Source organism: Macrobrachium rosenbergii, chromosome 44, assembly GCF_040412425.1.
Source record: "Macrobrachium rosenbergii isolate ZJJX-2024 chromosome 44, ASM4041242v1, whole genome shotgun sequence".
Classification (NCBI taxonomy): Eukaryota; Metazoa; Arthropoda; class Malacostraca; order Decapoda; family Palaemonidae; genus Macrobrachium; species Macrobrachium rosenbergii.
In genome coordinates this window covers 26,963,070-26,980,569 of record NC_089784.1, presented here as the reverse complement: position 1 = coordinate 26,980,569, position 17,500 = coordinate 26,963,070, and the positions used below count along the sequence as shown (strand labels likewise).

At 41.1% G+C, this 17,500-nt stretch overlaps 1 protein-coding gene across 2 annotated transcripts in view; it reads right to left on the bottom strand.

The window, feature by feature from the left end:
• Positions 1-17,500, bottom strand: part of LOC136829449 (rhodopsin, G0-coupled-like) — an 89,709-nt gene that overhangs the window by 24,405 nt on the left and 47,804 nt on the right. For both annotated transcript variants that reach the window (XM_067088098.1, XM_067088099.1), the window contains exon 3: positions 16,785-17,011. In XM_067088098.1, coding sequence (XP_066944199.1) covers positions 16,785-17,011 — 227 coding nt within the window. The remainder of the gene's footprint in view (positions 1-16,784; positions 17,012-17,500) is intronic.

Genomic DNA, 17,500 nt, shown 5'->3' with positions numbered 1-17,500 from the left:
GATGAGACCCAAAGTCCCCCAAGGACGGCCAGTCTCTTGAGGGCAGCCTTGAAGGGAAGGGTCCGACCCAGAGGCCGCTTCCTTCCTCGAAGGAAGCAGCCTATGGGTCTGACCCTTCCCATGGAAAGGGCCCAAGCCCTTTAAGGATTGGCCCCAAAAGCCTACAAGGCTTGCCAGTCTCTTGAGGGCAGCCTTGAAGGGAAGGGTCTGACCCAGAGGCTGCTTCCTCGGAGGAAGGCAGGTATCCTGCCAGGCTGGGGAAGCGGGCCTGGAGAGGGCCCAAGAACTTCAAGGATGAGACCCAAAGTCCCCCAAGGATGGCCAGTCTCTTGAGGGCAGCCTTGAAGGGAAGGGTCCGACCCAGAGGCCGCTTCCTTCCTCCAAGGAAGCAGCCTATGGGTCTGACCCTTCCATGGAAAGGGCCCAAGCCCTTTAAGGATTGGCCCCAAAAGCCTACAAGGCTTGCCAGTCTCTTGAGGGCAGCCTTGAAGGGAAGGGTCTGACAGAGGCTGCTTCCTCGGAGGAAGGCAGGTATCCTGCCAGGCTGGGGAAGCGGGCCTGGAGAGGGCCCAAGAACTTCAAGGATGAGACCCAAAGTCCCCAAGGATGGCCAGTCTCTTGAGGGCAGCCTTGAAGGGAAGGGTCCGACCAGATGCGCTTCCTTCCTCCAAGGAAGCAGCCTATGGGTCTGACCCTTCCCATGGAAAGGGCCCAAGCCCTTTAAGGATTGGCCCCAAAGCCTACAAGGCTTGCCAGTCTCTTGAGGGCAGCCTTGAAGGGAAGGGTCTGACCCAGAGGCTGCTTCCTCGGAGGAAGGCAGGTATCCTGCCAGGCTGGGGAAGCAGGCCTGGAGAGGGCCCAAGAACTTCAAGGATGAGACCCAAAGTCCTCCAAGGATGGCCAGTCTCTTGAGGGCAGCCTTGAAGGGAAGGGTCCGACCCAGAGGCTGCTTCCTCCGGAAGAAGGCAGGTATCCTGCCAGGCTGGGGAAGCAGGCCTGGAGAGGGCCCAAGAACTTCAAGGATGAGGCCCAAAGTCCTCCAAGGATGGCCAGTCTCTTAAGGGCAGCCTTGAAGGGAAGGGTCTGACCCAGAGGCTGCTTCCTCGGAGGAAGGCAGGTATCCTGCCAGGCTGGGGAAGCGGGCCTAGAGAGGGCCCAAGAACTTCAAGGATGAGACCCAAAGTCCTCCAAGGATGGCCAGTCTCTTGACGGCAGCCTTGAAGGGAAGGGTCCGACCCAGAGGCTGCTTCCTCGGAGGAAGGCAGGTATCCTGCCAGGCTGGGAAGCAGGCCTGGAGAGGGCCCAAGAACTTCAAGGATGAGGACCAAAGTCCTCCAAGGAAGGCCAGTCTCTTAAGGGCAGCCTTGAAGGAAGGGTCTGACCCAGAGGCTTCTTCCTCAGAGGAAGGCAGGTATCCTGCCAGGCTGGGGAAGCGGGCCTCGAGAGGGCCCAAGAACTTCAAGGATGAGACCCAAAGTCCCCCAAGGATGGCCAGTCTCTTGAGGGCAGCCTTGAAGGGAAGGGTCCGACCCAGAGGCTGCTTCCTCGGAGGAAGGCAGGTATCCTGCCAGGCTGGGGAAGCAGGCCTGGAGAGGGTCCAAGAACTTCAAGGATGAGGACCAAAGTCCTCCTAGGCTGGCCAGTCTCTTAAGGACAGCCTTGAAGGGAAGGGTCTGACCCAGAGGCTGCTTCCTCGGAGGAAGGCAGGTATCCTGCCAGGCTGGGGAAGCAGGCCTGGAGAGGGCCCAAGAACTTCAAGGATGAGGCCCAAAGTCCTCCAAGGATGGCCAGTCTCTTGAGGGCAGCCTTGAAGGAAGGGTCCGACCCAGAGGCTGCTTCTCGGAAGAAGGCAGGTATCCTGCCAGGCTGGGGAAGCAGGCCTGGAGAGGGCCCAAGAACTTCAGGATGAGGCCCAAAGTCCTCCAAGGATGGCCAGTCTCTTAAGGGCAGCCTTGAAGGGAAGGGTCTGACCCAGAGGCTGCTTCCTCGGAGGAAGGCAGGTATCCTGCCAGGCTGGGGAAGCGGGCCTAGAGAGGGCCCAAGAACTTCAAGGATGAGACCCAAAGTCCTCCAAGGATGGCCAGTCTCTTGACGGCAGCCTTGAAGGGAAGGGTCCGACCCAGAGGCTGCTTCCTCGGACGAAGGCAGGTATCCTGCCAGGCTGGGAAGCAGGCCTGGAGAGGGCCCAAGAACTTCAAGGATGAGGACCAAAGTCCTCCAAGGAAGGCCAGTCTCTTAAGGGCAGCCTTGAAGGAAAGGGTCTGACCCAGAGGCTGCTTCCTCAGAGGAAGGCAGGTATCCTGCCAGGCTGGGGAAGCGGGCCTGGAGAGGGCCCAAGAACTTCAAGGATGAGACCCAAAGTCCCCAAGGATGGCCAGTCTCTTGAGGGCAGCCTTGAAGGGAAGGGTCCGACCCAGAGGCTGCTTCCTCGGAGGAAGGCAGGTATCCTGCCAGGCTGGGGAAGCAGGCCTGGAGAGGGTCCAAGAACTTCAAGGATGAGGCCCAAAGTCCTCCTAGGCTGGCCAGTCTCTTAAGGACAGCCTTGAAGGGAAGGGTCTGACCCAGAGGTTGCTTCCTCGGAGGAAGGCAGGTATCCTGCCAGGCTGGGGAAGCGGGCCTGGAGAGGGACCAAGAACTTCAAGGATGAGACCCAAAGTCCTCCAAGGCTGGCCAGTCTCTTGAGGGCAGCCTTGAAGGGATGGGTGGGCAGCCTTGAAGGGATGGGTCCGACCCAGAGGCTGCTTCCTCGGAGGAAGGCAGGTATCCTGCCAGGCTGGGGAAGCAGGCCTGGAGAGGGCCCAAGAACTTCAAGGATGAGGCCCAAAGTCCTCCAAGGATGGCCAGTCTCTTAAGGGCAGCCTTGAAGGGAAGGGTCTGACCCAGAGGCTGCTTCCTTGGAGGAAGGCAGGTATCCTGCCAGGCTGGGGAAACAGGCCTGAGAGGGCCCAAGAACTTCAAGGATGAGACCCAAAGTCCTCCAAGGCTGGCCAGTCTCTTGAGGGCAGCCTTGAAGGGAAGGGTCCGACCCAGAGGCTGCTTCCTCGGAGGAAGGCAGGTATCCTGCCAGGCTGGGGAAGCAGGCCTGGAGAGGGCCCAAGAACTTCAAGGATGAGGCCCAAAGGCCTCCAAGACTGGCCAGTCTCTTAACCCTATCTGGTGCAAGTTGGGTCTGGGCAGACCCACCCTACGGGACTTTTTTCATTTTTAGATAATTTTATTTAATAATCGTTTTTAGTTGATTCTATGATTACCAAAGTATGGGAAATTATTAATTATTTTCATTTTCATTAACCTTAAATAGAATAAAAAACTACTGAGGCTAGAGTGCTGGAATTTGGTATGTTTGATGATTGGAGGGTGGATGATCAACATACCAATTTGCTGCCCTCTAGTCTCAGTAGTTTTTAAGATCTGCGGGCGGACAGAAAAAGTGCTGACGGACAGACACAGCCGGCGCAATAGCTTTCTTTTACAGAAAACTAAAAAAACTATCTGAAGGAGAGCTGGGATATACTTACTAGCAAATTGTATTTTTTTTCTATTTTTACAGTTTTTACAGATGAGAATTGATGACCTTGTTAGGACAATAAAGGGTGTTTAATTTATGCAAATGAAAAACGTGTTAATGTGTCTTCTTTCTAGCTAACTAACTATAGAACAAAAAAGTATAGAAAAAGATAAGATAGAAATAGGTATAGGTTCCAGACGTGGTTGGTTGATATTTCTTCTTTCTGGCTAACAAGTTATAGAAAAAATGGTATAGAGAAAAAATAAGATAGAAATAGGTTAGATTATAGATATGACTGGGAAATATTTCTTCTTTCTAGCTGACAAGGTATAGAAAAAAAGGTAGAAATAGCTATATATTATAGACATGAGTGGATAAAAACTCTTGGTAATCAATAGCGGCACTTTTAAAGTTACCAAGATGATGCTTTAACACTTTCCTCTAATCATCAAAAAAAAAAAAAAAAAAAAAAAAACGGCAGGGGAGTATTGCCGTCAGAGCACCTCATGTCACGGTGCACTGTAGGCGTTATTTATGGTTCTTTGCAGCGTGCCTTCGGCCCCTAGCTGCAACCCCTTTCGTTCCTTTTACTGTAACTCCTTTCATATTCTCTTTCTTCCATCTTACTTTCTACCCTCTCCTAACAATTGATTCATAGTGCAACTGCGAGGTTTTCCTCCTGTTACACCATTCAAACCTTTTACTGTCAATTTCCGTTTCAGCGCTGAATGACCTCATAGGTCCCAGTGCTTGGCCTTTGGCCTAAAGTCTACATTCAGCTCTAGTCATCAGAATTAAAGGAGCTCCCTTTTCTATGGAAAACTTGAAACATTACATCTTCTCTTTCCTCTTAAACCACAGATAAAAAATAGGAACTATAGCTGGTTCACGTAAGGTAGATTCTTGGGCCTACGAGACGTTTGTTTGGTGGTCTCTGATTGGCTAATACCGGGAGGTAGGCGGCACGCTCACTGTCTCATTTTTACGTCTGTAGCTCAGAAAACCAGCAATGTGTTTATATTTCTTCATTTATCTCACGTTTTGCACAAGATATGAACGTTTTGGTCATACCATAGGGTTCGGTATTAATTGTACAACTACATCATGATTTCCTGAAATCAGTAAGATAAAACACAAAGGAATTACGAGTAAAAGTGAAGAGAGAAGCATTTCATTCTTTATACCTGTTGTTACTTATCATCGGATTTTGCACCATTCATGCGATCAAGATAAAATAAAACATGTGTTTTCATACAATAAATTCACCCTGAATACGCTGGTGCTTTCAGATTTTAGATGCGTGTGTTATGTAAAGAGAAAATGAAGAATATGTCTTTTTATGTTGCATCCGTTCTTGCCTTAGTTTGGCAGTAATGCCAAGAGACGGTGATGTGCAAACAGCGAGAGCTTTGAGGCGCCGTGACAGTTGCCAGTTAGTTATATGAGAAGTTTGCAGTTTCGACAATATTTACCTTATTGTTATGTCATTACATTTTAGGTAAATAAATGCATAGAATTTCCATTATGACTATCGAACTTTTTCGCTCCAACATCATATATGTCCGTATGTGTGGACATATTATCTGATAAAGAAAAATTAATTAGATGGATGCACCTGGATGTGTTGGCTTCAATTTCGTTTAGGAGAGAAATTTCCATACTGTAGTTCTTTAAACGACGTTCATTCCTCCTCCTCCTCCTCCTCCTGTCTTGATAAAGGACAAAGGCATTATTGTCTTCTTGGAAGGGTCCTTCGGAATAGTGTTTTTTTTTTTGCTGGAAAAGTTAAAAATTAGACGAAGAAGGACTTCTCATTCTACAAAAAATAGACATTTTTCCACAGCAGAAGATGAAAAGATGTTTTTCGTCGGAAATGTAGATGAAAATAATTCTTTCGGCATAGCTTCTTCAGTATCTTGATGACTAGAAAACAGAGCTATCTGAATCAGGTACCGTCTTTATGCATTATTTGTTTGTTGTGTTTAAATACAGACCTGATAAAATTGCGCTAGTTATATAGCTCAAGATGAGATTCATAATTGGGGAAAAAATGCTTCCACGGGCTGGGTCGATATAACATTTATTTGAAGGACTTACACTCTTATGATATATAGTAAATTCGTCCAACCCTTGTCAAAAATATAACAAAGAAAAGTAAAATAAAACCATTTGAGGAGCTGTATAGCCCGTTTTGCGTTTTTGAAGGGGACTGAGAATAATGTATAAAAGGTGCGGAAGTACGGTGTTCAGTTAAAATTACACGACCAGCTTTATAAATTTGGGATTTGATGAAAAGGTTAAGTGGATATGAGTATGAACCCCAGACGTAAAACATACTTGCAGCAACAGTAGGTAATCATCTTAGTGAACATGGAAATACATATATATAGATTATATATGTATATATATATATATATATATATATATATATATATATATATATATATATATATATGTATATATGTATGTATATAATGTGTATATATATATATATATATATATATATATATATATATATATATATATATATATATATACACATCCATATATATATAGATATATATGTACATATATATACTTTATCCCTTACACAATTGTTCTGTGCATTAATACAATTACTAACATGGCCTCGTTAAAACTGGATGGTATCTAGCGGAGATATTTAATCAGGATTAAGTATCTTCGCTAGATACCAGCCAGTTTTAATGAGGTCCTGTTAGTAAATATATTATATATATATGTATATATATTATATATATACTGTATATATACACACGAATTTTGATCACTGTGACATTTTTTGCATTCACAGACATTAAGCAACAAATGTCATTAATATCCCATTCGCTCTACATCGGAAATGAGACTGAAAAGGAATTATAGTAGATAAGCGGTTCGTCACCTTCGACTTCTGTGACGAGTGCTCTACCATGACCGTGACGAACCTCTTATTAGTAATTATAATTCCCCTTCGGTATTATTTCCGAGTTAGAGTGAATAGGATATTAAACGACATTTAAAACTTAGTGTATGTGAATATATATATATATATATATATATATATATATATATATATATATATATATATATATATTATATATGTGTGTGTGTGTGTCTGTGTGTTTGATTTTAAATCACGAAAACATGTGTTCCAGAAGGAACTGAAAGATAGAATGAATAGGATTATCAATAAATGGATTTCGATGCTAATCCGTTGACCGTTCTATGACCTCCCAACCTTTTTGTATTCCCTGAGGACTTATACCCACCATATATATAGGCCTTTGTCTCTGTATACCTTTGGTTGCTGTGACCATGTCTTGGTAATAGGACGAAAGTACTTAGCATCTCCAGTGTTTCAGTTTTCCTTCGTGGCTGTAACTTTGTTCATATATAGATACTGTATATATATATATATATATATATATATATATATATATATATATATATATATATATATATATATATATATATATATATATATATGTGTGTGTGTGTATATGTATATATATATACGAGTATACTGTATATATATGTAGAATCTACTGGTCACTTTTACTAGACACATGTAATTCTGATAGCCACAATGCCCTCTTAACTTCTCGAATTCTTCGCGCTTTTTTGGATATGCTTGTAACTACGAAGCCGAAAGATCCAAACGGAAGAAATTGAAGAGACTGTGATGGCCGGTCGCGGGAAGCAAACCCCACATTTCCATAATCACACAAGGAGGTCGTGTGTGTGTGTGTGTGTGTGTGTGTGTGTGTGTGTGTGTGTGTGCGCGCGTGTGTTTGTGCGGGTACGTTTGTGCATGTTGACAAATACATTTGCCCCTCTGATTTATTCGGTAGGGTAGACAGGGCATTTAACTCGTAAACTGTGAACTATAAGGCCATCCTTTATGTGCAGTTTCCAGAGAAAACATAACTGCAAGTCTCATCCTTTCCTTATTGCTTTAGAAACATCTTCAGCTATCAGTTTGGTGGGAGAGAGGAGAGCTGTAGCTGAGATGTGAACGACGGAAAGGGTGAGAGAAAATTATGTACAGTAAAAAAACAAGTAAGCAATGAGCCGAAGTTTCTTCGGCGCAATCAAGTTTTCTGTACAGTCGCTACAGCGTATAATCAAGGCCACCGAAAATAGATCTATCTTTCGGTGGTCTTGGTATAATGCTGTATAAGCCGCGGCCCATGAAACTTTAACCACGGCCCGGTGGTGGCCTATATTCTATATCGTTGCCAGAAGCACGATTATGGGTAACTTTAACCTTAAATAAAATTAAAAAAAAACTTCTGAGGCTAGAGGGCTGCAATTTGGTACGTTTGATGATTGGAGGGTGGACGATCAACATACCAATTTGCAGCCCTCTAGCCTTAGTAGTTTTTAAGATCTGAGGGCGGACAGAAAAAGTGCAGACAGAAAAAGTGCGGACGGGCAGAGAAAGCAGGCACAATAAGTTTCTTTTACAGAAAACTAAAAATTCTAGGAAGAATCTGATCATTATTTTTTGAGTGCTCAAAGGCCCCCTTTTGTTTTAATAGCACGTACAGCTCTTGTCTGGGATGAACACGCGGTTGAATTATCCCATTTTTCTCTTACTACCTTATTCTAACCACTCATTTTGCGGGTAGAGCTGTCAGTGTACCTCACGTTGTGCCCAGTAGGCATTACTCTAGGTTCTTTGCAGTTTCCCATCTCTCCCTAGCTGCAATCGCTTTCATTCCTTTTACTGTACCTCCGTGGATATTCTCTTTCTTCCATTATACTTTCCACCCTTTCCTAACGATTGTTTCAACATTATTTTCAGCGCTGAATGACCTCATAGGTCCCAGCTCTTGGCCTTTGGCCCTAATTTATTTTACAGTTCCAACTTTATTTTACCCAATTTTTGATGTTTACCCTATTCTATTCTGTTCTGTTCTATTCTATTCTATGGTAAAACTTCTGAAACAGGGATTGATGACAACTATTCACGTAGGAATTCCTTGTTACACTTTTTATACGTATAAGTACGTTGAATTTTCTTCATTTTACATCAATTTCAGCTTTATTTTCATAAGGCTGTTGCTTAACGAGACCCCTTCTGAAAGGCTCCCGTTGACTTTTGTCAATTCTGATTACCTGCTGTTGCTGCAGGTACGTTTTACGTCTGGTGTTGATACTCATATCCACTTAACCTTTCATCAAGTCCCAGCTTTATAAAGCGGGTCGTGTAACTTTAAACACCGTACTTCCTCACCTTTTATGCATTATTCGCAGTCCCCATAAAAAAAAAAACGCAAAACTGGCCATACAGTTCCTCAAACGGTTTTACTTTATTTTTCTCTATATTATATTTTTATTGTCACTTGCAACTTCTTCTGACTGTCTTCCCTCGTCGGTAATGTTTACCTCTACAATTCCGAAGCAAACTTCGATAGTTTTTATACTAATCTTGGAAATCATTATCCTATCAATAAAATCCTATTCTACGATTAACTCTAACTACCTCTTCTTGTATCTCTTGTTACAGTCTTTCATCGGTCACTGAAACTTCTCCTTACTGCTGTTTTTCAAACTTCTTCCTAGCACTTATTCATACACATTAAATGATCATTATTTATACAAATCATCATGAAAACAGAATACCAATCTTTTTTTTCTATCCTGATATTGAGAGAGAGAGAGAGAGAGAGAGAGAGAGAGAGAGAGAGAGAGAGAGAGAGAGAGAGAGAGAGAGAGGTCTAATTCTTTGAGATTAAATATTTTTGTGATGAACATTTGAAAATATATCTCCACCTCTTTCATTCGAAAGAATATTTGTTTCAAATTGATCTTAGCATTTACTTTCATTTAAGATTTGACCTAGTCCTCGATGAAGTTTCTAAGAAGCGTTTAAGCAAAACTAGGCTATCTAGATTATTGGCAATGTACAATGGCCTCATTATCTTCAGGGAAGAGGATAAATTGATACGAAATTAATCAAGTTTCAATCAAGAAATCAGTAGTAAATCGATAAATTTGCCCACGAGAAGAGATAAAGACGAAGGACCTCTGTCTGTATCTATGCTTATGCCCAGACGTATCGACTTACTATTGATTCCTGTTGTTGTTGTTGCAGATTTAGCTGGCCTTGTGCCAGCACTGGCTCTTGCTCATAGAGCAGCCCGAAATATTGATTCTTTGACCGAAATTTAATTAATCTCGTATCATTTTATCCTCTTCCCTGAAGATAATGAAGTACGAAGCCATTGTACGTTGCCAGTAATCTAGACTCCCTAGTTTTGCTTAACCGCTTCTCGGAAAACTTCATCGAGGATAATGTACGGCTTCGCCTGCACAGCCACTTTTCGGTTTCTAACTTTGTTACTCACGCTGAGACCAGGCATCCCTTCTGTCAGGCCTCGAGAAAGCTACTTTATGGGTCCTTTTTTATTTTTGCCAGAATGTAAACTTGACTTCAGTATGTACTGTCACCATGGAAGACTACTGTTCCGACAACGTAGATCAGTGGAAAGTCGCGTTTTTGCTTTAATCATGTAAAGTATTTTAAACTTCATAAGTTTCAGGGGCGCTTTCATAAATCGGGGGGACAGATTACAATACTGCATGAACCAAATAAACAGTGTCTTTTTTTTCTTTGCAGAGTTATTGCCAGTTTTTGTCTCTGTTTTGGGCTCATAGTCTTGTAACGAAAGTAAATAAATAGATGAGTAAATAAACGCAGTACTGGTTATGAGGTTCTCGTTATCTAGAAATTTTGGAACTAATTAGTTTTCCTTATTAAAGAAATTCAGTAACAGCACAGAAAAAGAAGACTAGAGCTTGGCCAACATGCTAAATCTGTAGCTAAGGTAAAGAGAAATTCCATGTTTAATGAATGAATAGTTCAAAGGTCTCGTAAATATTGCCTGAAAATTGAGAAAATTTCAACTCTGTTAAACTGGGCAACTTTCCCTCGTAATTCACTAATGTTCACAGCGAGTGTCTTTGGAAAAAGACCTTGTTTGGAATAATGCTATTACGTGAAGATTCGAAAACTTAATCAAGTGCACCCCATGCGGTGCACTGTAGGCATTAGTTAAGATTCTTGCAGCGTGGCTTCGGCTGCAACCCCTTTCGTTCTTTTTACTGTGCGTCCTTTCATATTCTCTTTCTTCCATTTTACTTTTCACCCTCTCCTAACAATTGATTCATAGTGCAACTAAGAGGTTTCCCTCCTGGTACGCCTTTCAAACCTCTTACTGTCAATTTCTGTTTCAGCGCTGAATACCTCATAGGTCCCAGTGCCTGGCCTTTGGCCTAAATTCTGTATTCAATTCAATCCAATCGCAAAGCCACCGGAACCCTTGGGAGGAAACAGAGAGGAGGTTCGCTGAAACGTCAATGATTCTCCCATTGATGGGTTAGGCCTCGGGTCAGACTGTATGGGAGAGGAACTCGTGGCCTGGCCGCGATCTCCCTTGTAAATGCTTCGTTTAATATCGATGACTGTGAGCGGAGTGACCTTCCTTATGATCAGTGAAGAGCCTGACACGGTTTCCGAGGTCTGTCCACAGGTGGTATTGCGTGGATGTAACGAGGTCGTATGGGAAGGCTGCTATAATAGTTCCACTTCCTCTAATTAAATTTCTGACTGGAGATAGCTAGTCTGCGCAGAGCGTTCGCGTTTGAAGCGGGTAGTGGACTTTCAGCCTCATGAGAAAATAGAAAACAGTTCAGTTGGCCAAGTCGGAACTGGAATATAAAATTTAGGCCAAAGGCCAGGCGCTGGGACCCGTGAGGTCTTCCAGTGCTGAAAATAATGATGAAACAATTGTTAGGAGAGGATGGAAAGCAAGATGGAGGAAAGAGAATATGAACGGAGGTATAGTGACAGGAATGAAAGGGGTTGCAGCTAGGGTCAGAAGGGACGCTGCAAAGAATATTAATTAATACCTACAATGCACCGCGTGAGGTACACTAACGGCATTGCCTCCCTACGGAGCTAATGGTCAAGTTGCTTTTGGTCAAAGATTCGTATCTTTGTATAGGATTTGATCGTTGCCCGGAATGACGAGCTATCATGGCGTATATAAATCTGTCAATGTTGATGACGAAGCTGATAGGTAATTAATCTTTGCAAAATTTCGATTACTCTGGACAAAATCTGTTGAGTAACTGTCATAGGCGGGAAATATTTTAACTTTATAATTTAATTTTTTTTTCAAAATTAACACATCTTATGGCATAAGCCCATAAGATCATTAGGTTGCAAAAAACTTCGTCATAGAGAATACCCAGTTGTTATCAAAACTAGGAAACGTGGGTCTATCTATATTCAGCTACTCTGAAGCTGGGCGCAACAACGTACTGTACATGTATCTCATCTTTTCAAAAATTTTGTAGGTATCACAAATAAAATGGACGGCTGTCAATTGAAATAAAAAAATAGCTGGAATCCGAAGAAATTATAACGATAACAGAAACTCTTACGAAAATATATCAAATGTACAGTATACGTCAACATGAAAACAATGTATTTTATTATCCTCAACGCCGTAGGGAGGGGGGGTAGTGCCGAAAGTGTAGTCACGCGGTGCACTGTAATCATTACTTTGGGCGTTTTGCAGCCTCCCTTTGGCCCCTAGCTGCAACCCTTTTCATTACTTTTACTGTATCTCCGTTCATATTCTCTTTCTTCCGTCTTCCTCTCCATCCTCTCCCAAGAATTGTTCCATATCGCAACTGCGAGGTTTTCCTCCCGCTACGCCTTTGAAGACTTATTTACTGTCTATTCCCTTTCAGCGCTGACTGACCTCATGGGGCCCAGCGCTTGGCCTTTGGCCTGAATTTATACTTCATTCGTCCATAAGCCTAAAATGTCATTAGGTTGCAAAGCTGCGTCTAAGAGAATGCCCAGATGTTGTTGAAAAAAGAAAGCTAGAGTTGGAATCCGAAGATAAAGAATAACAGGAACTCTTGCGAAAATACGATGTCAGATATATACGTCCACGTTTAACAATGCGTTCTGTTATTCTGAAAGAACGCTTGCTCTCCGACACAGTTCTCACGTTACACAGCTTTTCTTCATTCTTATTCATAAACGATTACTGAACTCGTGTTCACTGATTAAGTTCGCAGTTAAAAAAGACACTGCACTCTCCTACCAAATAATTGAATTTCTCAAGAAATATGTCGTGACCAGAGATCCAAGGACAGTCCTTAATTTGATTTCCAGTGAGCTTTTCGCTCCGACGATCCAGGCTAAGGAAAATACGCTTATGAAACGGAAATCAAATAAAAAAAAAAATGGAAGCCAAGACGATCTACCATCCGTGAATAATAAGATGGAGAGTGTTTTACTCTAAAGCGGGCCCGTGTGGGTGACTTTCACGTTGCTGAGATATAAGAGGACTGGGTGTAAGGAAGAGGAGGAAAACACCAGATTTCCATAGCCTAAAAAGGCACCAGAGAGGCTGGATATCTTTATTTGATGTTCCACTTAAGACGCTCGAAAGTACAAGACAAAGGGAATCCATTTCCACGAGGACAACTTTTGTATGTTTGTCAGGATTGGTATGCGTTAGGTAATGTGTGATACATATACATTATATATGTATATATATACACACACACACACACACACACACATATATATATATATATATATATATATATGAGGTGAGATCCACAATGAGATACTTGTTACAAAACATAGTGTATTAAAATATATATGTATATGTATATATACTGTATATATGTATATCTTTAATTCAGTACGTTTTGTAACATGAGAAGTGCGACACCGTACTTTTATGTTTCATATATATCTATATATAATAAACATATATATATGTGTGTGTACTTGTGTGGGTATATGTATACATGTATATAAATATATGTAATTTATATGTATATATATAAAATGTATAAGTATACTTGAAGAGAGAGAGAATTTATTACTAGAAGAACGGCTGATTATTTGTATTCCGAATACCTCATTTAAAACCTCGATCACACCACCGTGGGCCAGCTAAAAACGTAATTAAAGAAAACCATGTACCCGCCGTTAAGTCGACATTTCCTCATTCTAGACTACTTCATTTTTGCCTAGCTATAAGATCAAAATGACGCAGTTCGGCTCGGGGCTATCCTGACTCAGGAGGCACAATTCCAATTCCAATTCCAATTCCCTATAACCAGGATTGAATAGCACTGTGACCTCGACCTTATAATCTCTGAAACTTTGTTCCAAAAGATGGTCCTTTACGAGCCTACCGTTACTTTGTTCCTAAAGATGGTCCTTTACAAGTCTGCCATTACTTTGTTCTTAAAGATGGTCCTTTACAAGCCTACCATTACTTTGTTCCTCAAGATGGTCCTTTACAAGCCTACCGTTACTTTGTTCCTAAAGATGGTCCTTTACGAGCCTACCGTTACTTTGTTCCTAAAGATGGTCCTTTACAACCCTGCCATTACTTTGTTCCTAAAGATGGTCCTTTACAAGCCTACCGTTACTTTGTTCCTAAAGATGGTCCTTTACAAGCCTACCGTTACTTTGTTCTTAAAGATGGTCCTTTACAAGCCTACCATTACTTTGTTCCTAAAGATGGTCCTTTACAAGCCTACCGTTACTTTGTTCCTAAAGATGGTCCTTTACAAGCCTACCGTTACTTTGTTCTTAAAGATGGTCCTTTACAAGCCTACCATTACTTTGTTCCTAAAGATAGTCCTTTACAAGCCCACTGTTACTTTGTTCCTAAAGATGGTCCTTTACAAGACTACCGTTACTTTGTTCCTAAAGATGGTCCTTTACAAGCTTACCGTTACTTTGTTCCTAAAGATGGTCCTTTACAAGCCCACCGTTACTTTGTTCCTAGAGGCGATCCCTTACAAGCCTACAGTTATTTTGTTCTTAAAGGCGATCCTTTACAAGCCTACCATTACTTTGTGCCTAAAGGTGATCCTTTACAAGTCTACCGTTACTTTGTTGCTAAAGGTGATCTTTTACAAGCCTACCGTTACTTTGTTCCTAAAGGTGATCCTTTACAAGCCTACCGTTACTTTGTTCCTAAAGATGGTCCTTTACAAGCCTGCAGTTACTTTATTCCAAGTACATGGTTCATAAAGATGGTCCTTCCCAAGCCTACCGTTACTTTGTTCCTAAAGGCGATCCTTTCCAAGCCTACCGTTACTTTGTTCCTAAAAGCGATCCTTTACAAGCTTACCGTTACTTTGTTCCTAAAGGTGATCCTTTACAAGCCTACCGTTATTTAATATCCGCCCCCCAACCTTTTTTTTCAGTTGCTCTACAGTTGGTTTAGTTTTTGAGAATTTAATAGGCATATTTTATTCATGTGCTTCGTTATTTTTTAGTATATTTTCCTAGTTATAATATGTCCTCTATGTTTTAAGATTTACTGTTCAAATTTGAGGTGCACATTTCTCATTCTCAAGTTTATTGGATCTATAGCTAATTCAGTAATTTTGTTTTCATTGGTTTCATGTCATGCGCAGTAAGACACCATATTCATTCCATTAATTATGTCATCTATCCCTTTGAGCTTTATTGATAATCAAAATATAGTTTCCAAGTGAGCATCTTATCACTGAAACTACAAACACCGGTGTTACAATGTTTCTGTATTTGGATTCATATAATTTATATACAGTATATATATATATATATATATATATATATATATATATATATATATATATATATATATATATATATATATATATATATATATATTTACAGGGAATATGTGAAATCCTTAGGAATTTGTGAAATGACCAATTCGCTTAGGAATGTTTGACCCCGAGGGCTAGTACTAAACACAGCGAAACACTGAGTCATCTACACTGTTTCGCTGTGTTCAGTACTGGCCCCTTGGGGGTCAAATGTGTTTTGCTGTGTTTAGTACTTAGGTACATTTGATCCCCCAGGGGTCACTGCTAAACACGGCGAAATACATTTAACCCCCCAGGGGCTAGTACTAAACACGGCGTAACTGTGTAGATGAATCACTGTTTCGCCGTGTTTAGTACTAGCCCTTGGGGATTAAATGTTCCTAAGCGAGTTGCTGATTTCACAAATTCCCTAGAGATTTTGTGAAATCCCTGAACTTCGCATATTCCCTTTAGCATGTACGTCATTACCTCATTGAAAATAAAACATGAGATTCCAAAATCTTCATACCTTATTTAACTGATGGTAAAACGGAGTTATCCAAAATGTTTATTTCTTGCCTCATTTGGAATAACAGCAAAGAGATTCGAAATAGACATTCGTTGCGTCATTGAGAGTTTAAACGCTGGATTTGAAATTGTATATTTTTTACCTCATTTGGAGTAAAATTAGAGAGATTTAAAATTCATTTTCGATCCCTCATTGAGAATTTAAACATAGGAATCAGGAGCGTATATTCCTTGCCTTATTTGGAGTAAAAACAAAGGTTCAAAATGTATATTCTTACCTCACTTGGAGAAGCAGAGTAATCCAGAGTATTTATCCCTTACCTCACTGAGGGTAAGGAAAAGATTCCCGAACGTTCATTCCTTTCATCAGTGAGAGTTAAACAAAAGATTCTCAAATGTTTATTCCTCACGTTGAGAATAAAACAAAAGATTCCTAAATGTTAATTCTTTACCTACTAAGAGTAAAACAAAACATTCCCAAATGTTCATTCCTTACTTCAGTGAGAGTAAAACAAAATATTCCAAGATGTTTATTCCTTACGTCACTTAGAGTAAAACAAAAGATTCCATAGTACTTTTCCTTATGTCACTAAGAGTAAAACAAAAGATTCCCGAATGTTTATTTTTCACCTACTGAGAATAAAACAAGATTCCAAAACGTTTATACCTTACCTTACTGAGAGTAAAACAAAAGATTCCAAGTTGTTTATTCCTTACGTCACTGAGTATAAAACAAAAGATTCCATGATGCTTATTCCTTATGTCACTGAGAGTAAAACGAAAGATTCCCAAATATTTATATTTCACCCACTGAGAATAAAACAAGATCCCAAAACGTGTATACCTCACCTCACTGAGAGTAAAACAAAAGATTCCAAGACGTTTATTCCTTACCTCACTGAGAGTAAAACAAAAGACTCCAAAAATTTTATTGCTTACCTCACTGAGAGCAAAACAAAAGATTCCCAAATGCTTATTCCTTACGTCAATGAGTGTAAAACAAGATTCCAAAATGCTTATTCCTTACGTCACTGTGAGTAAAACAACAGCTTCAAATTGTTTCCTCCTTACTTCACCGAGAATGGAACAGGATTCCAAAACGTCTCTTCCTTACCTCATTGAGCGTAAAACAGAGGAATCCCGAAATCCGGCACATTGTATCCCCCCAGATCCACCTCCCGACATAGGCGCTGATGGTGGTGTAAGGGTAACCCGTGAGAGAGATGCCCAGATCACAAAAGGCAGTATTCAGTAAGAGGATGGTTTGTCCGTCGCAAAGGGCGCGCAGACGTCGACGAAGGACCATCACAAACATCGAGTTGCCAATAGTGGATGACAGACCTGTAGACAAACAATTAAGGTAGTGGAGTTAAGAAAAATCTTATTAATCCTGTGACAGAAATCCTTTCCTATCAAAATTTAAATTTTGCAGGTTTTTTTGTAGTGGATTAAGAAAACGCGCTTATACTGATGTGTCACTTTGACATATTTACTTTGCAATGCTAAGTAACATTTTGCTGGAAAAAAATAGAATTTTGGAAATTAACATGGAAACCTTTGCAAGCTCATTTGCATTTTGATTCATTATTCAACCTGTGATTGCTTCACTCGTATTTGCCTTCCATTAAACTCGCATAAGTTCCTAATGTTCTTATGATGTTCTTTTGATGTCGTTTTCACCTGGAATCTGTTTATGTAAAGCAAGTTAATCTAGACACTCTCTACCACCGGCTCCTTCGCATTTCTCTGCAAACCAATCTTAGAACATCTATCAGTTAACGTAAAGCAAATAAAATCTCATGCAATTGCTTCCATGAGGGGGAATGGCTC